This window comes from Miscanthus floridulus, chromosome 7, assembly GCF_019320115.1.
Source record: "Miscanthus floridulus cultivar M001 chromosome 7, ASM1932011v1, whole genome shotgun sequence".
NCBI classification, from domain to species: domain Eukaryota; kingdom Viridiplantae; phylum Streptophyta; class Magnoliopsida; order Poales; family Poaceae; genus Miscanthus; species Miscanthus floridulus.
The window spans coordinates 13,525,607-13,544,302 of NC_089586.1; the positions used below are offsets into that span (position 1 = coordinate 13,525,607).

The 18,696-nt window shown below is 43.1% G+C and overlaps 2 protein-coding genes across 2 annotated transcripts; one reads left to right on the top strand and one right to left on the bottom strand.

Annotated features, from left to right (window-relative positions):
- The first annotated feature begins 8,082 nt into the window (after positions 1–8,082).
- Positions 8,083–9,378, top strand: LOC136465094 (uncharacterized). Its single transcript, XM_066463969.1, has one exon. It carries the CDS (start codon positions 8,083–8,085, stop codon positions 9,376–9,378), a length of 1,296 nt encoding a protein of 431 aa, XP_066320066.1.
- A 4,645-nt stretch (positions 9,379–14,023) lies between these two features.
- LOC136466545 (putative disease resistance protein RGA3) lies at positions 14,024–17,817 on the bottom strand. Its single transcript, XM_066464987.1, has 4 exons — positions 17,670–17,817; positions 17,464–17,561; positions 17,284–17,322; positions 14,024–16,895 (listed from the first exon to the last, which is right to left on the bottom strand). Exons 3-4 carry the CDS (start codon positions 17,292–17,294, stop codon positions 14,438–14,440), a joined length of 2,469 nt encoding a protein of 822 aa, XP_066321084.1. The 5' UTR covers positions 17,295–17,322; positions 17,464–17,561; positions 17,670–17,817; the 3' UTR covers positions 14,024–14,437.
- Between the last annotated feature and the right edge of the window lie 879 nt (positions 17,818–18,696).

Consider the following 18,696-nt stretch of genomic DNA (forward strand, 5'->3'; position numbering starts at 1 on the left):
TTAATGCTTATATTTCTATTAGCATGTTCGGAGCTAGATTCAAAATAATTTCGTGTTTTTTTAGGGAACATGATTTCGTGTTTGGTTATTCCAAATTCAAATTTTTTATTCGAATTCAGTTACCAAATATGTATTTGAATTGAAATACGAACTGTGCTACATGCTGTTTGCAAAGAGGGCATTATTATTTCCCTAGGACTGAAATTTCTAGGGAAAGCTTGTTGCCATGTCAGATTCATTCTCTAGAGTAATCATTTCCTGAAATAGGTATGGCTGCCTAAGGAAATAGGGACAGGTCGTTTCCCTACAGTTTCTCGTCCGGCAATTTTCTCTTTGCCGTCGGGCATTTCCTTAGACCTTAACAATGCCTACGAAATATCCTATCTATCCTAGGGAAATAGTTTTGAAACTTTCCCAGGAAGCTAAACCCTAGGGAAACTAGCATTTTCCATTAGTAACTACTTAAAGTTGCAATCGAAAATCTCATGAGCGTATGGAATCATGCATGCTTGTGCTTGACATATGCAGTGTGTCAATTAGCTGGCTGCTGTGCCATGCATGTTCCATGTATTCTCTACCAGCAGAGCCAAGGAATCATCAGATATGCAGAGATGTTGTAGTCTTGTAGATAGCCACGTTGAGTCAAGAAGTTATCAGATAAATTTGGTCAAACATAAAAGAATTTGATTTATAAGACAACTCTAAGAACTGATGTATGCACGGAGAGACGGAGGGAGTATTTTATTTTATCCAAAAAAAAACTGATTGGTTTTCTTGCCATATTTGTCACGTTGGAGTAATTTCCTTCCATTTCTTTCTTCACCTGCAAGTCTGCAAGTCTGCTAGCTGCAGCCCTGAGGAAGAAGGCCAGCAGGAGGTACCCTAGCTCATCGAGATGCCATCCATCCTCGGCTCGCCCTCGCTGCGCGTGATCCGCCACCGCCCCCAGTCGCCTCGGTTGCCAGCGGCGCCCAGCATTGTTCCCAACGCCGCCACGGCCACGCCGGCCACGGCGATGTCTCCAGCCGTGAGTGTCCGCCTGGAGCCTGCCTCTTATTACTTTTTTTTTCCCGAGAGCGTGTCCTTGAAACACGTATTTCATTAACCAGAAGAAGAGTTTAACTGTTTACAACATTCTCAACCTAGCTTGGATTTATGTAATTTATTGTTAATTAATTCCTCGACTCGATATGATGACGGATCCTCTCGTTGATGATGGATCGCTGCAGTGCAAAGAATTAACGACAAAATCTGAGAAACCCATCTCGATCCCACAAAAGCTGCAGAAATATTTGTCTCTACAACACGCCTTCGTTCCGTCCCTGCAAATATTATATCTCCAAGAGTTTGCAGAAAATCAATTGGTAAAAATCACACACATGCATCTTAGATGGTATTTGGTTCACTCACCGGTAACGAAAATGGTGGTTTGGGAAATAGATCGCCGGGAAGTAACAGTGGATCAGTGATTACTTAATTTGTTTGGTTGGGCATGCTAATGCATTACTTGATTACAGTAATGCGATAATGCTCGAGGAGGGGAGGAATGAACAGTGAACAGACCGGTATCTAATTAATTATGCCATACTTACTTGATTATATATATTTATACAGTCTGACCTTAACCAAAGGGGCCCCTTAACCAAACACGAGTGTGTATCGCTTTGTATTCCCCTCCGTAACCAGATAGCGTTACATTTTCGTGAACCAAACATCTTAAGGTCAATTTTGAAAGAAAAGATGATCTAGCAATGCCTACTCAATGTCCTGTCTTATTACTGTATGTTTTTGCAGAGTAGACGCAACTACAGACAATGCAGGAAGCGCTAAGACCGGCTAACCTGGAGAGTCCTACCAGTCCTGGAGCTACTCTTTTGCTGTAGCCAGCACAAACAGAACAAGCACATAAGTAAGCTCGAGGAGAGTCTGGCCGAGCTCAACAAGGACAAGGATCACAAGACCTCTACCTATAGTACTGCTACTGCAGCTACGTTCGGCTGACGGCCGGTAATTCCATCCATAAATCAAGCTTTTTTTTTTGCCTGCAAGGACATGGCGGCAAGGTGAACCGCTTCGATCAAACAACCGGGTGTCCTTGATGCCTTCATAGACTCTATTAATTTCCTTCATTGCATCACAATGCGTACGTGGTTGTGTTGGACATTATTAGAGGGTTTTTTTAGGATCCCCTACCTAATTTATATTAAAAAATTGCAAACTGTACAAATGTAGGTTCAAAGTCACGAGGCTCACAGAAGCGACAAGAGAAAATACAAGAGAAAGAAGCTACAAAAACGCAGAAGAAAAAAAGCTACAAAGAACAAGAGAGAAAATGCATAACTATAGAAAAAAAAACATAACTGAACATCCTTAGAATCCTAGAGTTCTCAAATTGATGGCCCGCTTGCTCTTGCAGCCGGTTGTTTCCAAATTTGTGTCCATGCCTTGATAGCCAAACTCCTTGGTTCCTTCTTTGTTCTCTGTTTCCAGAGTTGTAAGGTTTGCACTACATTATCTTCGATTGCTGAGCAAGGTTTTGTCAAATACTCTTCTTTTTCTTGCCAACCAAATATTCCAGGCTATTGCAATTAAAATAGTTGGAACTTCAGTACCAGCTTGTACCAAGTGATTTTGTTCTGTTGTGTGCTGGTTTAGTGTGAATCCTAAGGCTGTCCATACTTAAGTTGCATATGGGCATCTTAAAAGCATATGTTCAATATTTTCCTCTTCATTATAGCCAAAGGTGTATAAGGCATTATCTATGATATTTTTCTTTGCTAGGATATCTCTCGTCTTCAGTCTTCCCTTTGCTGCTTGTCAAGCGAATATCTTACATTTCTTGGGAGCTAAAGATGACCAAATATCTTGCACTATTGGGCAGATGACTCCTCCAAAGGTTAGCATGAAGTAAGCTGTTCTGAGCGTGAATTCCTTAGTTGGTCCAAATCTCATCTCTCTTGTATCTTCAAGATCCGTTAGCTGAACACTATCCAGTTGATTCAGTAACTATAATAGTTCATGTTCTGCTCTTCTAGAAGTTAAAGCTCTTGTACGAATTTGCCATCCCAAATCTGATTTGCAGTCTTGGACGGTGACATTTTGGTTTAAAACATGTGAAAACAAGTGAGGGTATTGGCTAAGCCAAAGTAGTCTTGTTGATTTTATCTCCTATTTTTTTTGTTAGAATAAACTGAATTTCTTATCCAGTTAGCCCAAGTACAGCTGGTGTTTTGTTGTTCTAAATTTTTGACACCTAACCCTCCTTCATGCTTTGGAGTACAAACATTTCCCCAAGCAATCATACAGTTTGCACCAGAAGTGTTTTTATGTCCCTTCCAGAAGAAAGCTTTTCTTCTTTTGTCTATCTCTTGAATAAGATTTCTTCTTTTGTCTATCTCTTGAATAAGCCATTTTGGTAATTTGAAGCATGACATCATGTGTACTGGTAAAGCTGAGAGGACTGAATTAGTTAAGGTTAGTCTCCCCCCGCTTGTTGTCCCAAGCATAAAAGTATCAATTCTAGAATCAATGACATTGAGGATTTTAGACTGAATTGATCGTGGGATGGAACTGTCAGATAGCGGTAGGCCCAAATAAGTTTGTGGAAAGAGGCTACTGGACAGTTCAGAATGCTCGCAATTATTGGACTCTCTAAATCTTACATGGATATAGGAACAAAAGTTGATTTTGAGGAGTTAATACTTAAACCAGTAGTAACCTTAAAAGCTGTAAGGATTTCTTTTAACCATTTTGCCTGTGATTCCCCTCCCTTTACAATGATCAAGGTATCATCGGCATATTTCAGAACTGGGTAATACTTAAACCAGTAGTAACCTCAAAAGCTGTAAGGAATTCTTTTAACCATTTTGCCTGTGATTCCCCACCCTTTACAATGATCAAGGTATCATCGACTATTGGAGAATTGGGCAGGGTTGATTTTGTAGAATTGAGTGTTGTAAGAAACCTTGATTGCCAAAGCTGCGTATGGTTTGTTGTAGGATATCAGCTATAATGATAAAAATCAATGGTGAAATCTGAAATCGGATCTCCCTGTCTAAGTCCTCTTTTCATTTGGATCCATGGGCCTAGGACACCGTTGAGCAGCACCGCTGTCTTTGCTGTTTGAGTTAGCAATTTAATCCAGTTTATCCATCTCTCAGGGAATCCTCTTATTCTAAGTAGTTGGAAAAGATAAGGCCAGGAAATAGTGTCAAAAGCCTTAGTAAAATCCAATTTTAGGATGATAGCCTTTCTCTTTATTTGTTTACAACATTGAATGATGTCTGCTGCACACATAAAATTGTCTGCTATACATCTTTTCTTGACAAATCCTGATTGGTCTTGATCTACTGAGGATTTAATCTAATGTTGTAGTCTTGAAGCTAAGACTTTGGTGATAAATTTCACAGGACAATTTAGGAGGGAGATTGGTCTATATGAATCTGGAGTGCAGCTCTCTCTTTTTTTCTTAATTAGAACCATATAGGATCTGTTCAATCTATCTAATTCGAGAGTTCCATGATAGAATTCTTGGGAGACAGAGAATATCTTGTTTAACCAGGCTCCAAAAAGACTGATAAAAACCAGAGCCAAAACCATCAGGTCCAGGGCTCTTGTCTCTTAGGACAGATTTGACAGCATTGTAAATTTCTGCTTCTGAAAAAGGAAGGGTGAGAGATGATGTCCCTCGTTGAGGGGTACAGAGAGTGGTGGTCTATAGAAATTGAGGTTGTTGCTGGTGCTCCCAGCAGATTTTTATAGAAGTTTGTAAGAATATGTTCTTTATCCTTGTGGTAGAAAAATCTTTGTCCATCTTGTTCAACCACTTTGATTTGGTTGCTTCTTAATCTTATGGATGCTCTTGCATGATAGAAATTCGTATCCTCATCTCCTAGAACACACCAAGTTATTTTTCCCCTCTGCCTAGCCGCCATTGCTACTGAGTGGATTAATTCCTCTATTTTTTTTTTCTTTAGGAGACTTCTAAAAGTTGACTCCAGATGAGACAAATGTCTCTGATCCTCAATCCAATCTAATACAGTAAGGCATCTTTTAGCACAATTCAAGTGGAGTACACTCACAAAGGATAATCTGGCCAAAACAAATTGGAATGGTAGTAAGGTTTGCAGCTTTTGCAGTAGCCTGGAAACCATAAAACATTTATTCTTCGATTGTGTTGTCGCTAAGGCTCTATGGCGTATGGTTCACTGTGTTTTTGGTTTGAGACCACCGAGGAACATAGCCCATATGTTTGGAGGTTGGTCTAAATTGGGTCAACAAAAACACAATCTCTTATTATTGACAGGTGCAGCAGCCCTTTGTTGGGTTATTTGGCTTACAAGGAATGATTTGGTGTTTAATAAATGTCAACCAAAAACTCTTTTGCAGGTACTCTTCAGGGCGACATACTGGCTCCGATTTTGGGCTCCATTGCAACGACTGGATGAACACAGGGTGCTTATCCAAGATGCTTGCAGAAATTTAGAGTCAAAAGCCATGTTTATTTTTGCTTTAAATGGTTGGAACTTTAGTTATCGCTTTGGGAACTAGTTTGCACCTGTGTGAGTTTCGTTTGGAGTGATTTTGTAATAAGCTTGGTCTGATGCTTCTCTTTTGTGAGAAGCTGAAGCCGGAACATTTGGTTCTATTATCTAAAAAAATCTGGTTTTAAATGTTTCTTCCATTGAGAAGCTTTTTTCCTGATATTCTTGAGAACAGTGGCCATACAAGCTGCAACATTAGAACTGGACCTCTTCTGAGTCCAACAGATGCTTATTAAGTTTCTAAAATCTTCCTTGAAACGCCAGTTATTTTCATATATGAAAATAGATGGCTTGGGTATGTTTGTCTGTAGTTCCAATCTTAAAGGCCAGTGATGTGATGTAGTTTAGGCAAAGAAGTGAGATTGGAGTTTGGAAAGAGAGTGAAAGTCCAGATTTATCAGGAACCTGTCAAGTTTGCTCAACACTGGGTTGGGCTGCATGTTGGACCAAGTGAAGAAATAGTCCAGCAGAGGTAGATCTTGCAATTCACTGTGCCAAATGAAATTATTGAAAAGATTCATTTCTTGCGATGTGGCATGTCCAGAAGATCTGTCACTGTTTGCACGAATGGCGTTGAAGTCTCCTGCCAACAGCCATGGTCCTGATACATCTTGGCTTTGCCGTGTTTACTCTTCAAAGAAAGCTTCTCTCTCTGAATCTGAATTGGGTCCATAAACATTTGTGACCGTGAAAGAAAGAGATGTGAGAGTTGACTCGAATTTGGTATTGAGGCAGAAACTATTTGAAGTGGCTGATACGAGGGATAACTTATTGGAGTTCCAGGCAGAGATGATTCCACCCAAAGCTCCATTGGAGTGGACAGATTTGAAAGAACTGAGGCTGGAGGGTAAGAAGGATAAGATTTGATGAGAGGAAGGGTTTGAAAGTTTAGTTTCTTGGAGGAGAACCAGATCTGTTTGATTGGATTGGAAGAGATCTTTTTTTTAAAAGGGAATATATATTAATATTCTAGCTTCTGCATCGACCAATACATATTATTGTTCCTCGTTACAAACACAAGCACTGCAGTCCACGGAATCTGAAAAACAAAGTTTTGAGCCAAAGTGAATAAAAGAAATGATTCCAAAATCGACATCTATAAATCAATTATATTGCTAAATCTCCAACCGTGTCTTACAAACATCTCCATCGCGATTGTCTATTACTGCATCCCATCTTTATCATTTGGCGATCCTCCTTCAGGACCTGAACCTGGCCAGTAAGTCCCCGTGAAGATAACTTGCATAAGATGGTGCTGAGACCTTGTCAAAAACTATATCATTCTGGGTTAACCATATCGCCCAACAAATTGCACTTTCACCCACAAGAATCTGAGATTTCAATTTCCTATTTAACCCATCTAGCCAGCGGAAATATGAACAGTTCGCCACATAAATTTAGCAAAATGACAGTCAAAGAGTAAATGTTGTATAGACTCGTCGGAAGAACAGAAACAACACTTCCTATTTCCTTGCCACTACTGCCTTGCTAAATTATCTTTGTTAAAATTATCCCATATACAAATACCACATAAATACTTTAATTTTGAGAGGTAGTTTCAGTTTTTAGATTAATGTGTAGCCAAAGGGCGCCTAGCTCAAACGGTTAGGTGACCCAGCGGCACTCCTCAGGTCCTGGGTTTGACTCCCCGTGGGAGCGATTTCAGGCTGAGGTTAAAAAAATCCTCTCGCCCGTCCCCATGTGCCAAAGCACAGTGGAAGGCTCCGGCCCGGTTCTCACAGGGTTACGGCACCTCCTGCGTCAGGATGGGGGCGGAGGTTCGGGGGTTTTCTCGATCCGTGTGAGAAGATTCTTCTTCTTAACGGAAAACCCGGGGGCCGTCATAACCCCCGCAGGTCGAGTTTTTTTTTCCAGATTAATGTGTTATATGGTATAGCTTCGGCTCCGGATAAGGACCTGTACATGGATTTGACTGAAAACAACCCATTCTGATGTAGCTCCACACAAAGCGATCCATCTAGCTGCAACCATAGTGACCACATCGTTCCATGCTTGTAAATTAAAACCTATTGAAAGCCATATTTAACGGCGTCATAGACAACACCGTTGAGTGTTTCGTCTAGGACAAGCCAAGGCCTAAGAGTCGTATCAGTCCAGCGTCTGTACCTGAGAACGACCGTGGTGGTAGCCAGAGGCCTTCAGTCACCATTGCGTCTGTCCAGGAAATGTCTTCTAGTTGGTCGTCGCTTTTCTGTTTGCACTTGCGCCATCAGGCCGGCTGCCATTGGCTTTCAGCTCCACCGGCACTGCTCATCTTGCTCAGCTCCATGTATCTGTCCAACTGAATTCTGCCTAAGGAATGCCATGATCAGTTTCTCCTTTGGAGCTACATGGATGTGTGCTGCAACTTTCCTCCCTGCATTATTAATTTTTATGAACCAGAGTCTACTCCGTGCAACTGAAGATGGCCTGTGGAATGCCACGATACTTTTTTCCTCTTGTGCTCCATGGATGATTGCTGCAGGTCTTCTCCCTGCATTCCGAACATCTCTGAAACAGGGGTTACAATCAGTTACATATGGCACAACGTAACTGTCAACTGCTGAATTGGAATGTTAGAGGGCTGAATGACGGCGCGCGGCGAGATACAGTCAATGAGCTGGTGAGATCCGCGGGAGCCATGATAGTTTGTTTGCAGGAAACAAAATTGCAGATTGTTGACCAGAATACCATTACCCGTACATTTGGTCCACAATTCTCCAACTCTTTTGCGGTGCTGCCAGCTGCACAAACAAGAGGTGGAGTTCTGCATGCAGTGAACCAAGATTTCTTCGTGCTAACTGCGAACACCATAACCGCGACAATCACCATGAGGGCAGACACAGTCAAGTGGCAAATCACAGTGGTCTACGGTCCGCAAGGTGACGCTGCCAAGCTTCAGTTCCTCCAAGAACTGAGAAGCATCTCACCTCCAGAGCACAACAGATGGCTCATCCTCGGGGACTTCAACCTCATTTATCAAGCGGAAGACAAAAACAATTCAAACCTTAACCGCCGCCTGATGGGATCCTTCAAGGCATCAATTGATTATTTACACCTCAAAGAGATAAAATTAAATGGTCGATGCTTCACTTGGAGCAATGAGCAGGACAACCCGACCTTAACTTGGATTGATAGAGTTCTGTGCACTCCAGAATGGGAGCTCATCTTTCCAGCCTGCTTCCTTCACTCGTTGTCGTCCCTCATGTCAGACCATACTCCTTTGCTCTTCCAGGGGGAATTGGACCATCATAAAGACTCTTCTTTCCGTTTCGAAAATTTTTGGAACAAGGTTGACGGATTCCATGAATTGGTGAATGATATATGGAACAGACAGGTCCACTCCACACTCCCTCTGAAGCGCCTGCACATCAAAATGGCGCGCACTGCAAAGGCCATTAAGCGCTGGCGAAAAGAGAAAGTTGGGGACACCAAACTACAACTAGCTCTAGTCAAGGAGGTACTGTTGCTGCTAGAGTTGGCGCAAGAAGCTAGGGTGCTTACAGCCCAAGAGCTCGATCTCCATCGGCGCCTCAAAGCCCGTAGTGTGGGGCTTGCAGTCATTGAAAAATCGAGGAACAGGCAAAGGTCAAGGATCACATACATCCGTTGTGGTGACGCCAATACAAAGTTCATGCCACCGGATAAAGCACCGGGTACAGATGGTTTCACGGGTGCCTTCTTTAAAGCGTGCTGGGAGATAATAAAGGAAGATGTTATGGCCGCCTTGCACTGCCTCTTCAACTTGAACTCCCAAGGTTTTGAGATGCTGAACTCGGCAAACATTGTGCTGCTACCAAAAAAAAACAGAAGCCTTAAGGGTAACCGACTTTAGACCGATCAGTCTCATACACAACATTGTAAAAATCTTCTCAAAATTACTGGCCAACAGACTTGCCCCGCACATGAACTCTCTAGTCTCAAACTGCCAGAGCGCGTTCATTAAAAAATAAAGCATCCATGACAACTTCCTCTATGTCCAAGGCGCAGTCCGGAGATGCATAAATTTAAGATGCCGTCCTTATTTATGAAGCTTGACATCCATAAAGCCTTTGATACTGTCAACTGGAGCTATCTTCTGGTGGTCCTTCAGGCCTTGGGGTTCGGGCCACGTTGGCGAGAATGGGTCTCCACCCTCTTCCGCACGACCACCTCTTGGGCAATCCTCAATGGGCACAAGGGACCTAGCTTCAGTCATGCTAGAGGTGTCCGTCAAGGGGAGATTGAAAGCTCTAGTTTGGTTTTGGTGAATTGATGAAACCCTAAGTGCTAACCTAGTTTATCAAGTGATCATGAGATAGGTAGCACACTCCAAGTGATGAAGCAAATGAAGATCATAGCATGATAATGATGATACCATGATGATGATCAAGTGCTTGGACTTGGAAAGAAGAAAGAGAAAAACAAAAAAGCTCAAGGCAAAGGTATAAACCATAGGAGCTATTTTGTTTTAGTGATCAAGACACTTAGAGAGTGTGATCACATTTAGGATTGATAGCCGTACTATTAAGAGGGGTGAAACTCGTATCGGAATGCGGTTATCAAAGTGCCACTAGATGCTCTAACTCATTGCATATGCATTTAGGATCTAGTGGAGTGCTAACACCCTTGAAAATGTTTATGAAAATATGCTAACACTTGTGCACAAGGTGATACACTTGGTGGTGTTGACACATTTACAAAGGAGGTGGTGTTTGCAGGGTTGAGATGGGTTTGGGATTCGGCGCTTTCGGGAAAATGGAATGCCTATTTTCTATTGCGCCGGATGCAAATTCTTGTGGTTGGCACATTGGAGCAAGGGTGAAGAAGTTAGAAGTAAAAACGAGTTGATCGCAAAGACGCTGGCGTCGGTCAACTGACCGGACGCTGGGTCTGAAAGCACCGGACCCTGGCAGCGTGTGTCCGGTCAAACTGACGGGTCTGCACGGTACCGAGGGTATTGCACCGGACGCTGGTCTGTGTCCGGTCAAGGTGGACCGGACGCGTCCGGTCAAAGAAATACGCCTCGGGGAGCTTACTGGAAACGACCGGACGCTGGGGCTTCAGCGTCCGGTCAGTTTTACTGGAGCATCCGGTCAACTACGTAGCCGTTGAAATCTGACGAACAACATTTGAAGCTAGTGACACGTGGCATGAATCAGTGGATCGGACGCTGAGTCCAGGGTCCGGTCAGTATGACCGGAGCGTCCGGTCAGAGCGTGTTTTGCCCAGTGAAGGGGTATAACGGCTCTATTTGATGGGGGCTCTATTTATAGCCCCATGGCCGGCTCAAGGGAGCTCTCTTGCACATTTTTATTGACATAGCAACCTTATGAGCTTAGCCAAAGTTCTCCCACTCATCTCCATCATTGATTCATCATCATTGTGAGATTGAGAGAGAATCCAAGTGCATTGCTTGAGTGATTGCATCTAGAGGCACTTGGTATTCGTGTTTTGCTGCGGATTTCGCTTGTTACTCTTGGTGGTTGCCACCACCTAGACGGCTTGGTGCAGCAGTGGAGAATCGGCACGAGTTGGTGATTGTTCGTGGCCGTCTCCGGTGATTGTGAGGGGGGTTGTACCTTTCCTGGCGGAGTGCCGAAAGGTAACTCTAGTAAATTGCTCGTGTCATTGAGTTACCTCACTTGTGGGTAGGTTCTTGCGGTGTCCAATCGCATGGACGAGGTTTATGAAACACCTCTTAGCCGCCGAACCACCAAGTGTTGGTCGACACAACGGGGACTAGCGTGTTGGCAAGCACGTGAACCTCGAGAGAAAAATCGGTTGTCTCTTGTCATTTGTATTCTCCCGGTGATTGGTCTAATCTACATCTAGTGATTGGTTCATTCCTCTACACGACGGTATAATCGTATCACTTACTCATTTACATTTCCGCAAACTAGATATATCAAGCTCTTTAGTGTAATTAGAATTGAGAGCTTGCCTTGTGCTTTAAGTTTATCTAGTGGAGCTCTTTAGTGTAGCATTTGTGAGAGCTCTTAGTGAGTAGCGTTCAAGTAGATTGTGTGCCATTGATCAGTGCAACTAGAATTGTTGAATAGGTGGCTTGCAACCCTTGTAGAGCTAGAGCAAGTTTGCATTTCGCTATTTATCTTACTAATCAAATTGCTCTAGTTGATTTGTAGTTTTTTAAATAGGCTATTCACCCCTCCCCCTCTAGCCATATTAGGACCTTTCAGACCCCCTCTCCCCAATGCTCTTTATCTTGGCCATGGACCCTCTCCGCTCGATATGGCGACTCAGCAGGGGATCCTAACCCCCCTGCGTCCTTTATCAGCTAAATGGAGAACCTCTATGTATGTGGATGATGCAGCAATCTTCATTAACCCCATAAAAGAGGATGTCGTGGCCACCAAAACAATATTACAAGCTTTTGGGGATTTTTCGGGCTTGCATATTAACCTGCAGAAAAGCTCCGTCCACCCGATAAGATGTGAAGAAATTGATCTGGGCACCGTATTGTCGCCATTCACAGGTACCAAAGGCAATTTCCCTTGCAAATATTTGGGCCTGTAGCTTCACATCAGATCGCTCCAAAAAATTCACATACAGCCGCTCATCAAACGCACCGGGCATCGGCTTCCTGGATGGAAGGGGCGTTGGCTAAACAGAGCATGACGCCTCACTCTCATCTCATCAGTCCTCTCGGCTATGCCAACTTATCACCTAATTGTTTTCCCGCTAGCGGTGTGGGCCAAAAAGAAAATCGACAAAATTCGGAGATCGTTCCTATGGAAAGGGGAAGAGAATGCAAATGGAGGACATTGCCTGGTCAATTGGCCAACGGTCACCCGGCCGAGAGACCTTGGTGGCTTCAAATGGAGGACATTGCCTGGTCAATTGGCCAACGGTCACCCGACCGAAAGACCTTGGTGGCTTCAAATGGAGGACATTGCCTGGTCAATTGGCCAACAGTCACCCGACCGAAAGACCTTGGTGGCTTAGGAGTTCCCAATCTCAAAAGGTTTGGTCGCGCTCTCCGACTTCGCTGGTTATGGCAGGATTGGACGGAAGACAACAAACCTTGGGCAGGAATGGAGCTTCCTTGTAATGATGTCGACCGTCTCCTTTTCAAATCTTCAACCACAATCTCCTTAGGTGATGGCGCAAAGGCTCGCTTCTGGCAAAACAATTGGCTTGATGGGGTGGCACCCAAGTACCTTGCCCCAAATCTTTTCACGATGGTCCGCAGGGAAAATAAAAGTGTGCGGCAGGAGCTCCGCAACAACAACTGGATACGATCTCTGAGGGGAAATATCACCACAGCCACGCACATAGAGGAGTTTGTGTCCCTTTGGATCGGGATCTAGGAGGTGCACCTGATCCAAGGTGTCAAAGATTCCATCATCTGGAAATGGACACCAGATGGTAACTACTCAACCCGCTCAGCTTACCAGATCCAATTTAGAGGTTCCTTTGCCAAATTTCCGAGGGATCGCATTTGAAAGGCACATGCTGAAAACAAGTGCAAAGTCTTCACTTGGATTTTAATCCACAGGAAACTCCTAACCGCAGACAACTTGCAAAAGAGAGGGTGGGCACATCAGGAACACTGTGTTCTATGCAATGGGCCCTTAGAGACCAGACTCCATCTTTGTCTTTGCTGTCCCTATGACAAGGCGGTTTGGAGACAAATTCTTGCATGGGAATACTTCGATACTACTCTAGGACAGCAGCAGGGAGACCCCTTGCAGATCATATCCTAGTGGGAGAAGGCTGTTACTGTAGTGCCCCTAACAGAGCAGAAACGCTTCAACGGCATGATCATATACACCTTTTGGAACCTCTGGAAAGAGAGAAACATGCACATATTCAACAACAACTATGAATCAGCGATGCAAGTAGCAGCAAGGACCAAAGACGACATTGAGCAAAGAAGGAGACCTTTCGGCTAGAGGGGGCTTAGTGTTTTGAGGAGAACTTATCCTTTTCATGCTCCCCGGGGCATGTTAACCCTGGTTTTGCTTGTACTTGATCAACATTTACCTCTTGATTGAATGGCAGAGCTCCTGCCAATTTTTCAAAAAAAATACATATGCACTTTTTCTTCTAACAATATTATATAGTGCGCGAAAGATATATTTTAATGGACGCAGTCTTATCCACGAGTCCTCCCGAAATCGCACTTGAGACCCGCCACTTAGATCAAACTTGCCCAATGAGAGGAACTCCCCTTTGACCTTCGTGAGGCTAGCCAAAAACTGGGAGTTCCCGCGCATATGTTGAACCTATGTCAAAGTTTTGTCTCTTAGATATTTATTCCTAAGCAATTGTTGCCAAACCATATCTCCATTCAGCAACCTAAAAAGCCATTTGCTTAGGAGACACTTGTTATGAACATCTAAATTTAGGACTCCCAACTCCACTTGATCTTTCGGCGTATATAATCTTTAACAATGTCACATTTAGATTTGTCACCTAGGCCTCTACCATTCCAACAAATCTGGGATAAAAGTACATTAGAATTACTCATGAAAAACTGAAGGTCCTGCCACCACAGAATACCGGTTCAAAGAACCCCAAAGTACATGAATACACCACACATGGGCAGGATGCAACAACTGAACAAGGGGGAAACTAATGACAGGGGCAACAAACTCCCTGACAGAGAACAGACACTTAAACTTTGAGCTAAGAGAAGACACATTACTACTAAAGAAGGCTAATCCTGATAATGCGAAGAAAAGAGATACATAACGGAATCTGAAGTTATTCCCTAAGAGTTGCCACCATGCTGACAAGGGTTATTGCTAACGAAAAGCTTACAATAATATAAGATCAGTGCCTATTTTTGGGGGGTAAATGCATAGAAAAATTACAGATGAAATCACTTCTTGGTACCATCACACCTTTGGAGGAGCTTTCAATCAATCCATATATGCATGAGGGACGTGCTAGATGAGATGATAATCCTCCTCACCGGAATCCTCTTCGAATCCCCTGCTCAGAGCTGGGCAGTCTTCAATCCAGATTTCAAGTGAAGAGAAATCTTGGATGAAACTTGGCAGCTCCTCCAACCCTGCGCATTCTAGGATGGCAAGATATTCAAGAGAGAGAGCGGCGGATCTAAAGCTATCCGGAAATGCCACCAGCTTGGGTAGGCCCTGTAGAGTGAGAGATCGAAGGCTGCACAGCCCACTCAGCGCTTCTTCTGGTTCCATCAGATCAAGCTCTTCACAGTCATGAATCATCAACCTGCAGAGTGCTGAGAGCTGCCTCATGGAAGAGGGAAGAGAAGCCAGCTTTGGACAGTTGGTAATGCGTATCTCTCTGAGTGCAGCCAGGCTGCCGAGTCCCTCTGTCAGTGATGTTAACTCATAGCAATCCATCAGATATAGAAATTCCAAGCAAAGCCAACCACAGAATCCACTTCTCAACAAATGCTCCTGCTTTGACGTTAGGACCAAATACGTAAGATTGACAAGTTTATGGACATCTCTTGGTAGGTCCATCAGTTGGTAACACTGATATAGAAAAAGCGTTTGTAGATTCACCAGCTTACACAGAGAATTCGGTAGGTATTTGATCTTCTGATTCCATTGTATAACTAGGTACCTTAGGTGCCGTAAATTCCCAACTGAACTCGGTAGCTCTTCAAATCTAGCCTCAGAAAAAACTAGGACACGAAGGTGTTTGAAAGTTGAGAAAAGGTCCCTAAGGAAGGCTTTACTCACGTTACCAAAGTAGTTTCTGATTCCAAAACTTCTAGCCCCACATGCCCTTTTCAACTGCTTAGGAAATTTTATCTCTGCTGATAAGTCATGTTGATCCCACATAAGGTGCCTCACCCTGTCAGATACGTTCACCTTTTCACAACTAACAACTGCGTACTCCTTTTGGGAAACTTTAATCGCAAGATCATGAAGAAGATCATGCATTTTACAAGATGAAATAGTCCCATCAAAACTAAAAACCTGGTCTTGGAGGAGAGATCTGTCTAAAAGTTCACGAACAAAATTTTCTCCACTGGACATCACCATGCCCTTCGTTTTGCTCCCTCTATGCAGCAACCCTGATGCCATCCAGAACATAGCAAGAGTCTCTCTGAAAAGCACATAGTCTTTTGGGAAAAAAGATAAGGACGCAAAGCATCCTCTTAGGTGGGGTGGTAGTGCGTCATAACTTAGTTTTAATGCTTCCAAGATACCATCTGTGTCTTGTTTAGCATGCCACGACTTGTCTTCTTTTATACGCCGCCACTCTTCAACATTTCGACTACTGGACAGTAGGGAACCCAATGTCTTGGCTACCAAAGGAATACCATAACATTGCTCTACAATGGACTTTCCAATTTCATACAGCTTGGCGTTCTTTGTTTCTTCATCTCCAAATGCATGCCGAACAAATATTTCCATGCACTTATCATGCGGTAGCTTAGCTACATGATATGGTTCCAACGTCTTCACCACAGATGCCACATTCGAACCCCGCGTAGTGACTATGATGACGCTTCCGCTTCCACCTCTACGTAGAAGTCCTCTAAGCTCTTCCCATTTACTAGCTTCATAATTCCACATATCATCTAGCACAAGCAAAAATCTCTTTTCATGTAAAAGATCATGAATCTTTCTTTGTATTGCCTCTAGGTTTAATTGCTTGTGGCTTTCACCAGTAGCTGATTGCATTATGTCATCCAAGATCTTCCTAGGATCATATACATCAGAGACACATGCCCATATCTTCATATCAAACTCATCAGTAACCTTCTCATCATTATAAATCAACTTTGCCAGTGCAGTTTTGCCTAGGCCTCCTAAACCAACAATAGGGAGCACCGACAAAGGAGCTCTGGATTCTGCAGCGGTTAAAATCCTTGCAATGATCTCATTTTTAGCTTCATCTCTTCCAATGATGTCAGGTTTGTTGACGAAGGAATGTGATTCTCTGTTGCTGCTCCTAGATTCCTGACATTCGATTGGCTGATCAGTTAATCCAAAACTTGCTCTGTTGGCTGCTATCTCATCAAGTTTTTCGCGAACCATTTTTACTTTGTGGCTTAACTTGAAAGGATAAACAAGCAGATGTCTTACTTTACTGAACAAAGGATTATTGACTTGTTGATCAAGAGCTTCGGTTGCCACGTCGTCAATTACATCATCTATGTCATAGACTGCATTTTTTAGATTGTCCAGCCATTCCTGAAGTCCATGACTAGTAGACTGCTTGCTCTCAGCATCTCTAAGAACAGCACAGATGGATCTTAGGGACGTTTCCAACCTGCCTATTTCTTTCTTGGTGTTCAATGCTGACTTGACCTCGCTAACAGCCCATTCAGTGCCAAAGGATGAAACCTTCTTTAAAACTGAGTTTGCCAAGTTCGATACAAGCACCTCCGCCATAGTGACTCTGCAACTGCATAGGTTTTAAGGGAAAAAAACATCCATAAGATGACCATACAGATATTGTGTTACTGTTGTTTTGCAGCATGAAGCATCAAATAACCACGGATGGAAATATCATGAATGTAAAAGAAGCTACAATTTAATGTTTAATTTAATAGCACAAGTACAGAAGCAGAGTATGGATTTATGGGAGACGAAACTGTCTCTAGTTTGGTCGAGTTGTGCAGCGTAAATCAAGTAACTACTCCCTTGGTTCCAAATTGTGATTTGTTCTGGCTTTGGCTTTTTTAGGTACATATATTTTACTAAGCACCTAAATGTACATTAAATCTGGATACATAGTAAAAGCTATGCAAATAAAAAGCTAGAAGGATGTACAACTTGGAACGGGGGAGTACCATATATTCATATACGTAGTTGCAGTTCCTTTGGAGGTGCTGTCAGGAGGGTAAAACTCTTACTCAAAAAAATACAGTAGAAAACATGATAGAACAAAGCAAGCAACTAGATTGAACTGTCTACTTTTTTTTTTTTAATAACTAGGGTGTGGGTGGGGTGGGGGGTGGGGGGGTCTTCACCTGGATTTTATTCCAGAAGAGCAACCATGAACAAGGTCACAGAGTTCTCAGCCGGCGGCGTTACAGGAGAGCAGGCGAGCTAATTTGAACTCCCGACGCTGTTCCATCAAACCATAACAATGGCAGAGGCAGAGTTAATTGAACATGCATGGACATGAACACGCGAGTCGATTTTGCTTAAGATTGAGCTAGGGGGCAGCATATACCTCAAGATGTCGTGCACCTTGGCATCTGATCTGAAGGGCGCAGGCGCAGCGTTCGTTTTGACACTTGTAGCTAGTTACCGAGATCTGGATGCCCAGGTCATCGGAGTCAACTACATCGGAGTTGATTGAAGGCAGGGAGGGGAGGGGAGGGGAGGGGAATCCTCGAGACTGATTGGAAGGGCCAGGTCCATATGGGACCCAGACTGACAATAGTTAAAAAATAATTATTTAATTAATTGGATAGACTGCTTTAAGATACTTGCAATTTTTAAATAGATGGCATGAACGCCGCACTAGATACGGCATCGCGGCGGCAGCTCTTCTCTAGCGCATAAGTTAGGGGGTGTTTAGTTACTCCAAATTCTAGAATTTGGCACTATGCAAAAAGAAGATTCTCCGTCACATTAAATTTGTAGTACGTGCATGGAGTACTAAATGTTGACGAAATCAAAAACTAATTGCACAGTTTAGTTGTACTTTGCGAGACGAACGTTTTGAGCCTAATTAGTTAACGATTGGACAATTATTACCAAATAAAAACAAAACGGCACTGTATCAGGCGGCGCCAACTCGGCGCAACTAAACGTGGCCTTATTTTTCCCCTCTGCCTAGCCGCCATTGCTACTGAGTGGATTAATTCCTCTATTTTTTTTTTCTTTAGGAGACTTCTAAAAGTTGACTCCAGATGAGACAAATGTCTCTGATCCTCAATCCAATCTAATACAGTAAGGCATCTTTTAGCACAATTCAAGTGGAGTCTATCTGGTTTTAAATGTTTCTTCCATTGAGAAGCTTTTTTCCTGATATTCTTGAGAACAGTGGCCATACAAGCTGCAACATTAGAACTGGACCTCTTCTGAGTCCAACAGATGCTTATTAAGTTTCTAAAATCTTCCTTGAAACGCCAGTTATTTTCATATATGAAAATAGATGGCTTGGGTATGTTTGTCTGTAGTTCCAATCTTAAAGGCCAGTGATGTGATGTAGTTTAGGCAAAGAAGTGAGATTGGAGTTTGGAAAGAGAGTG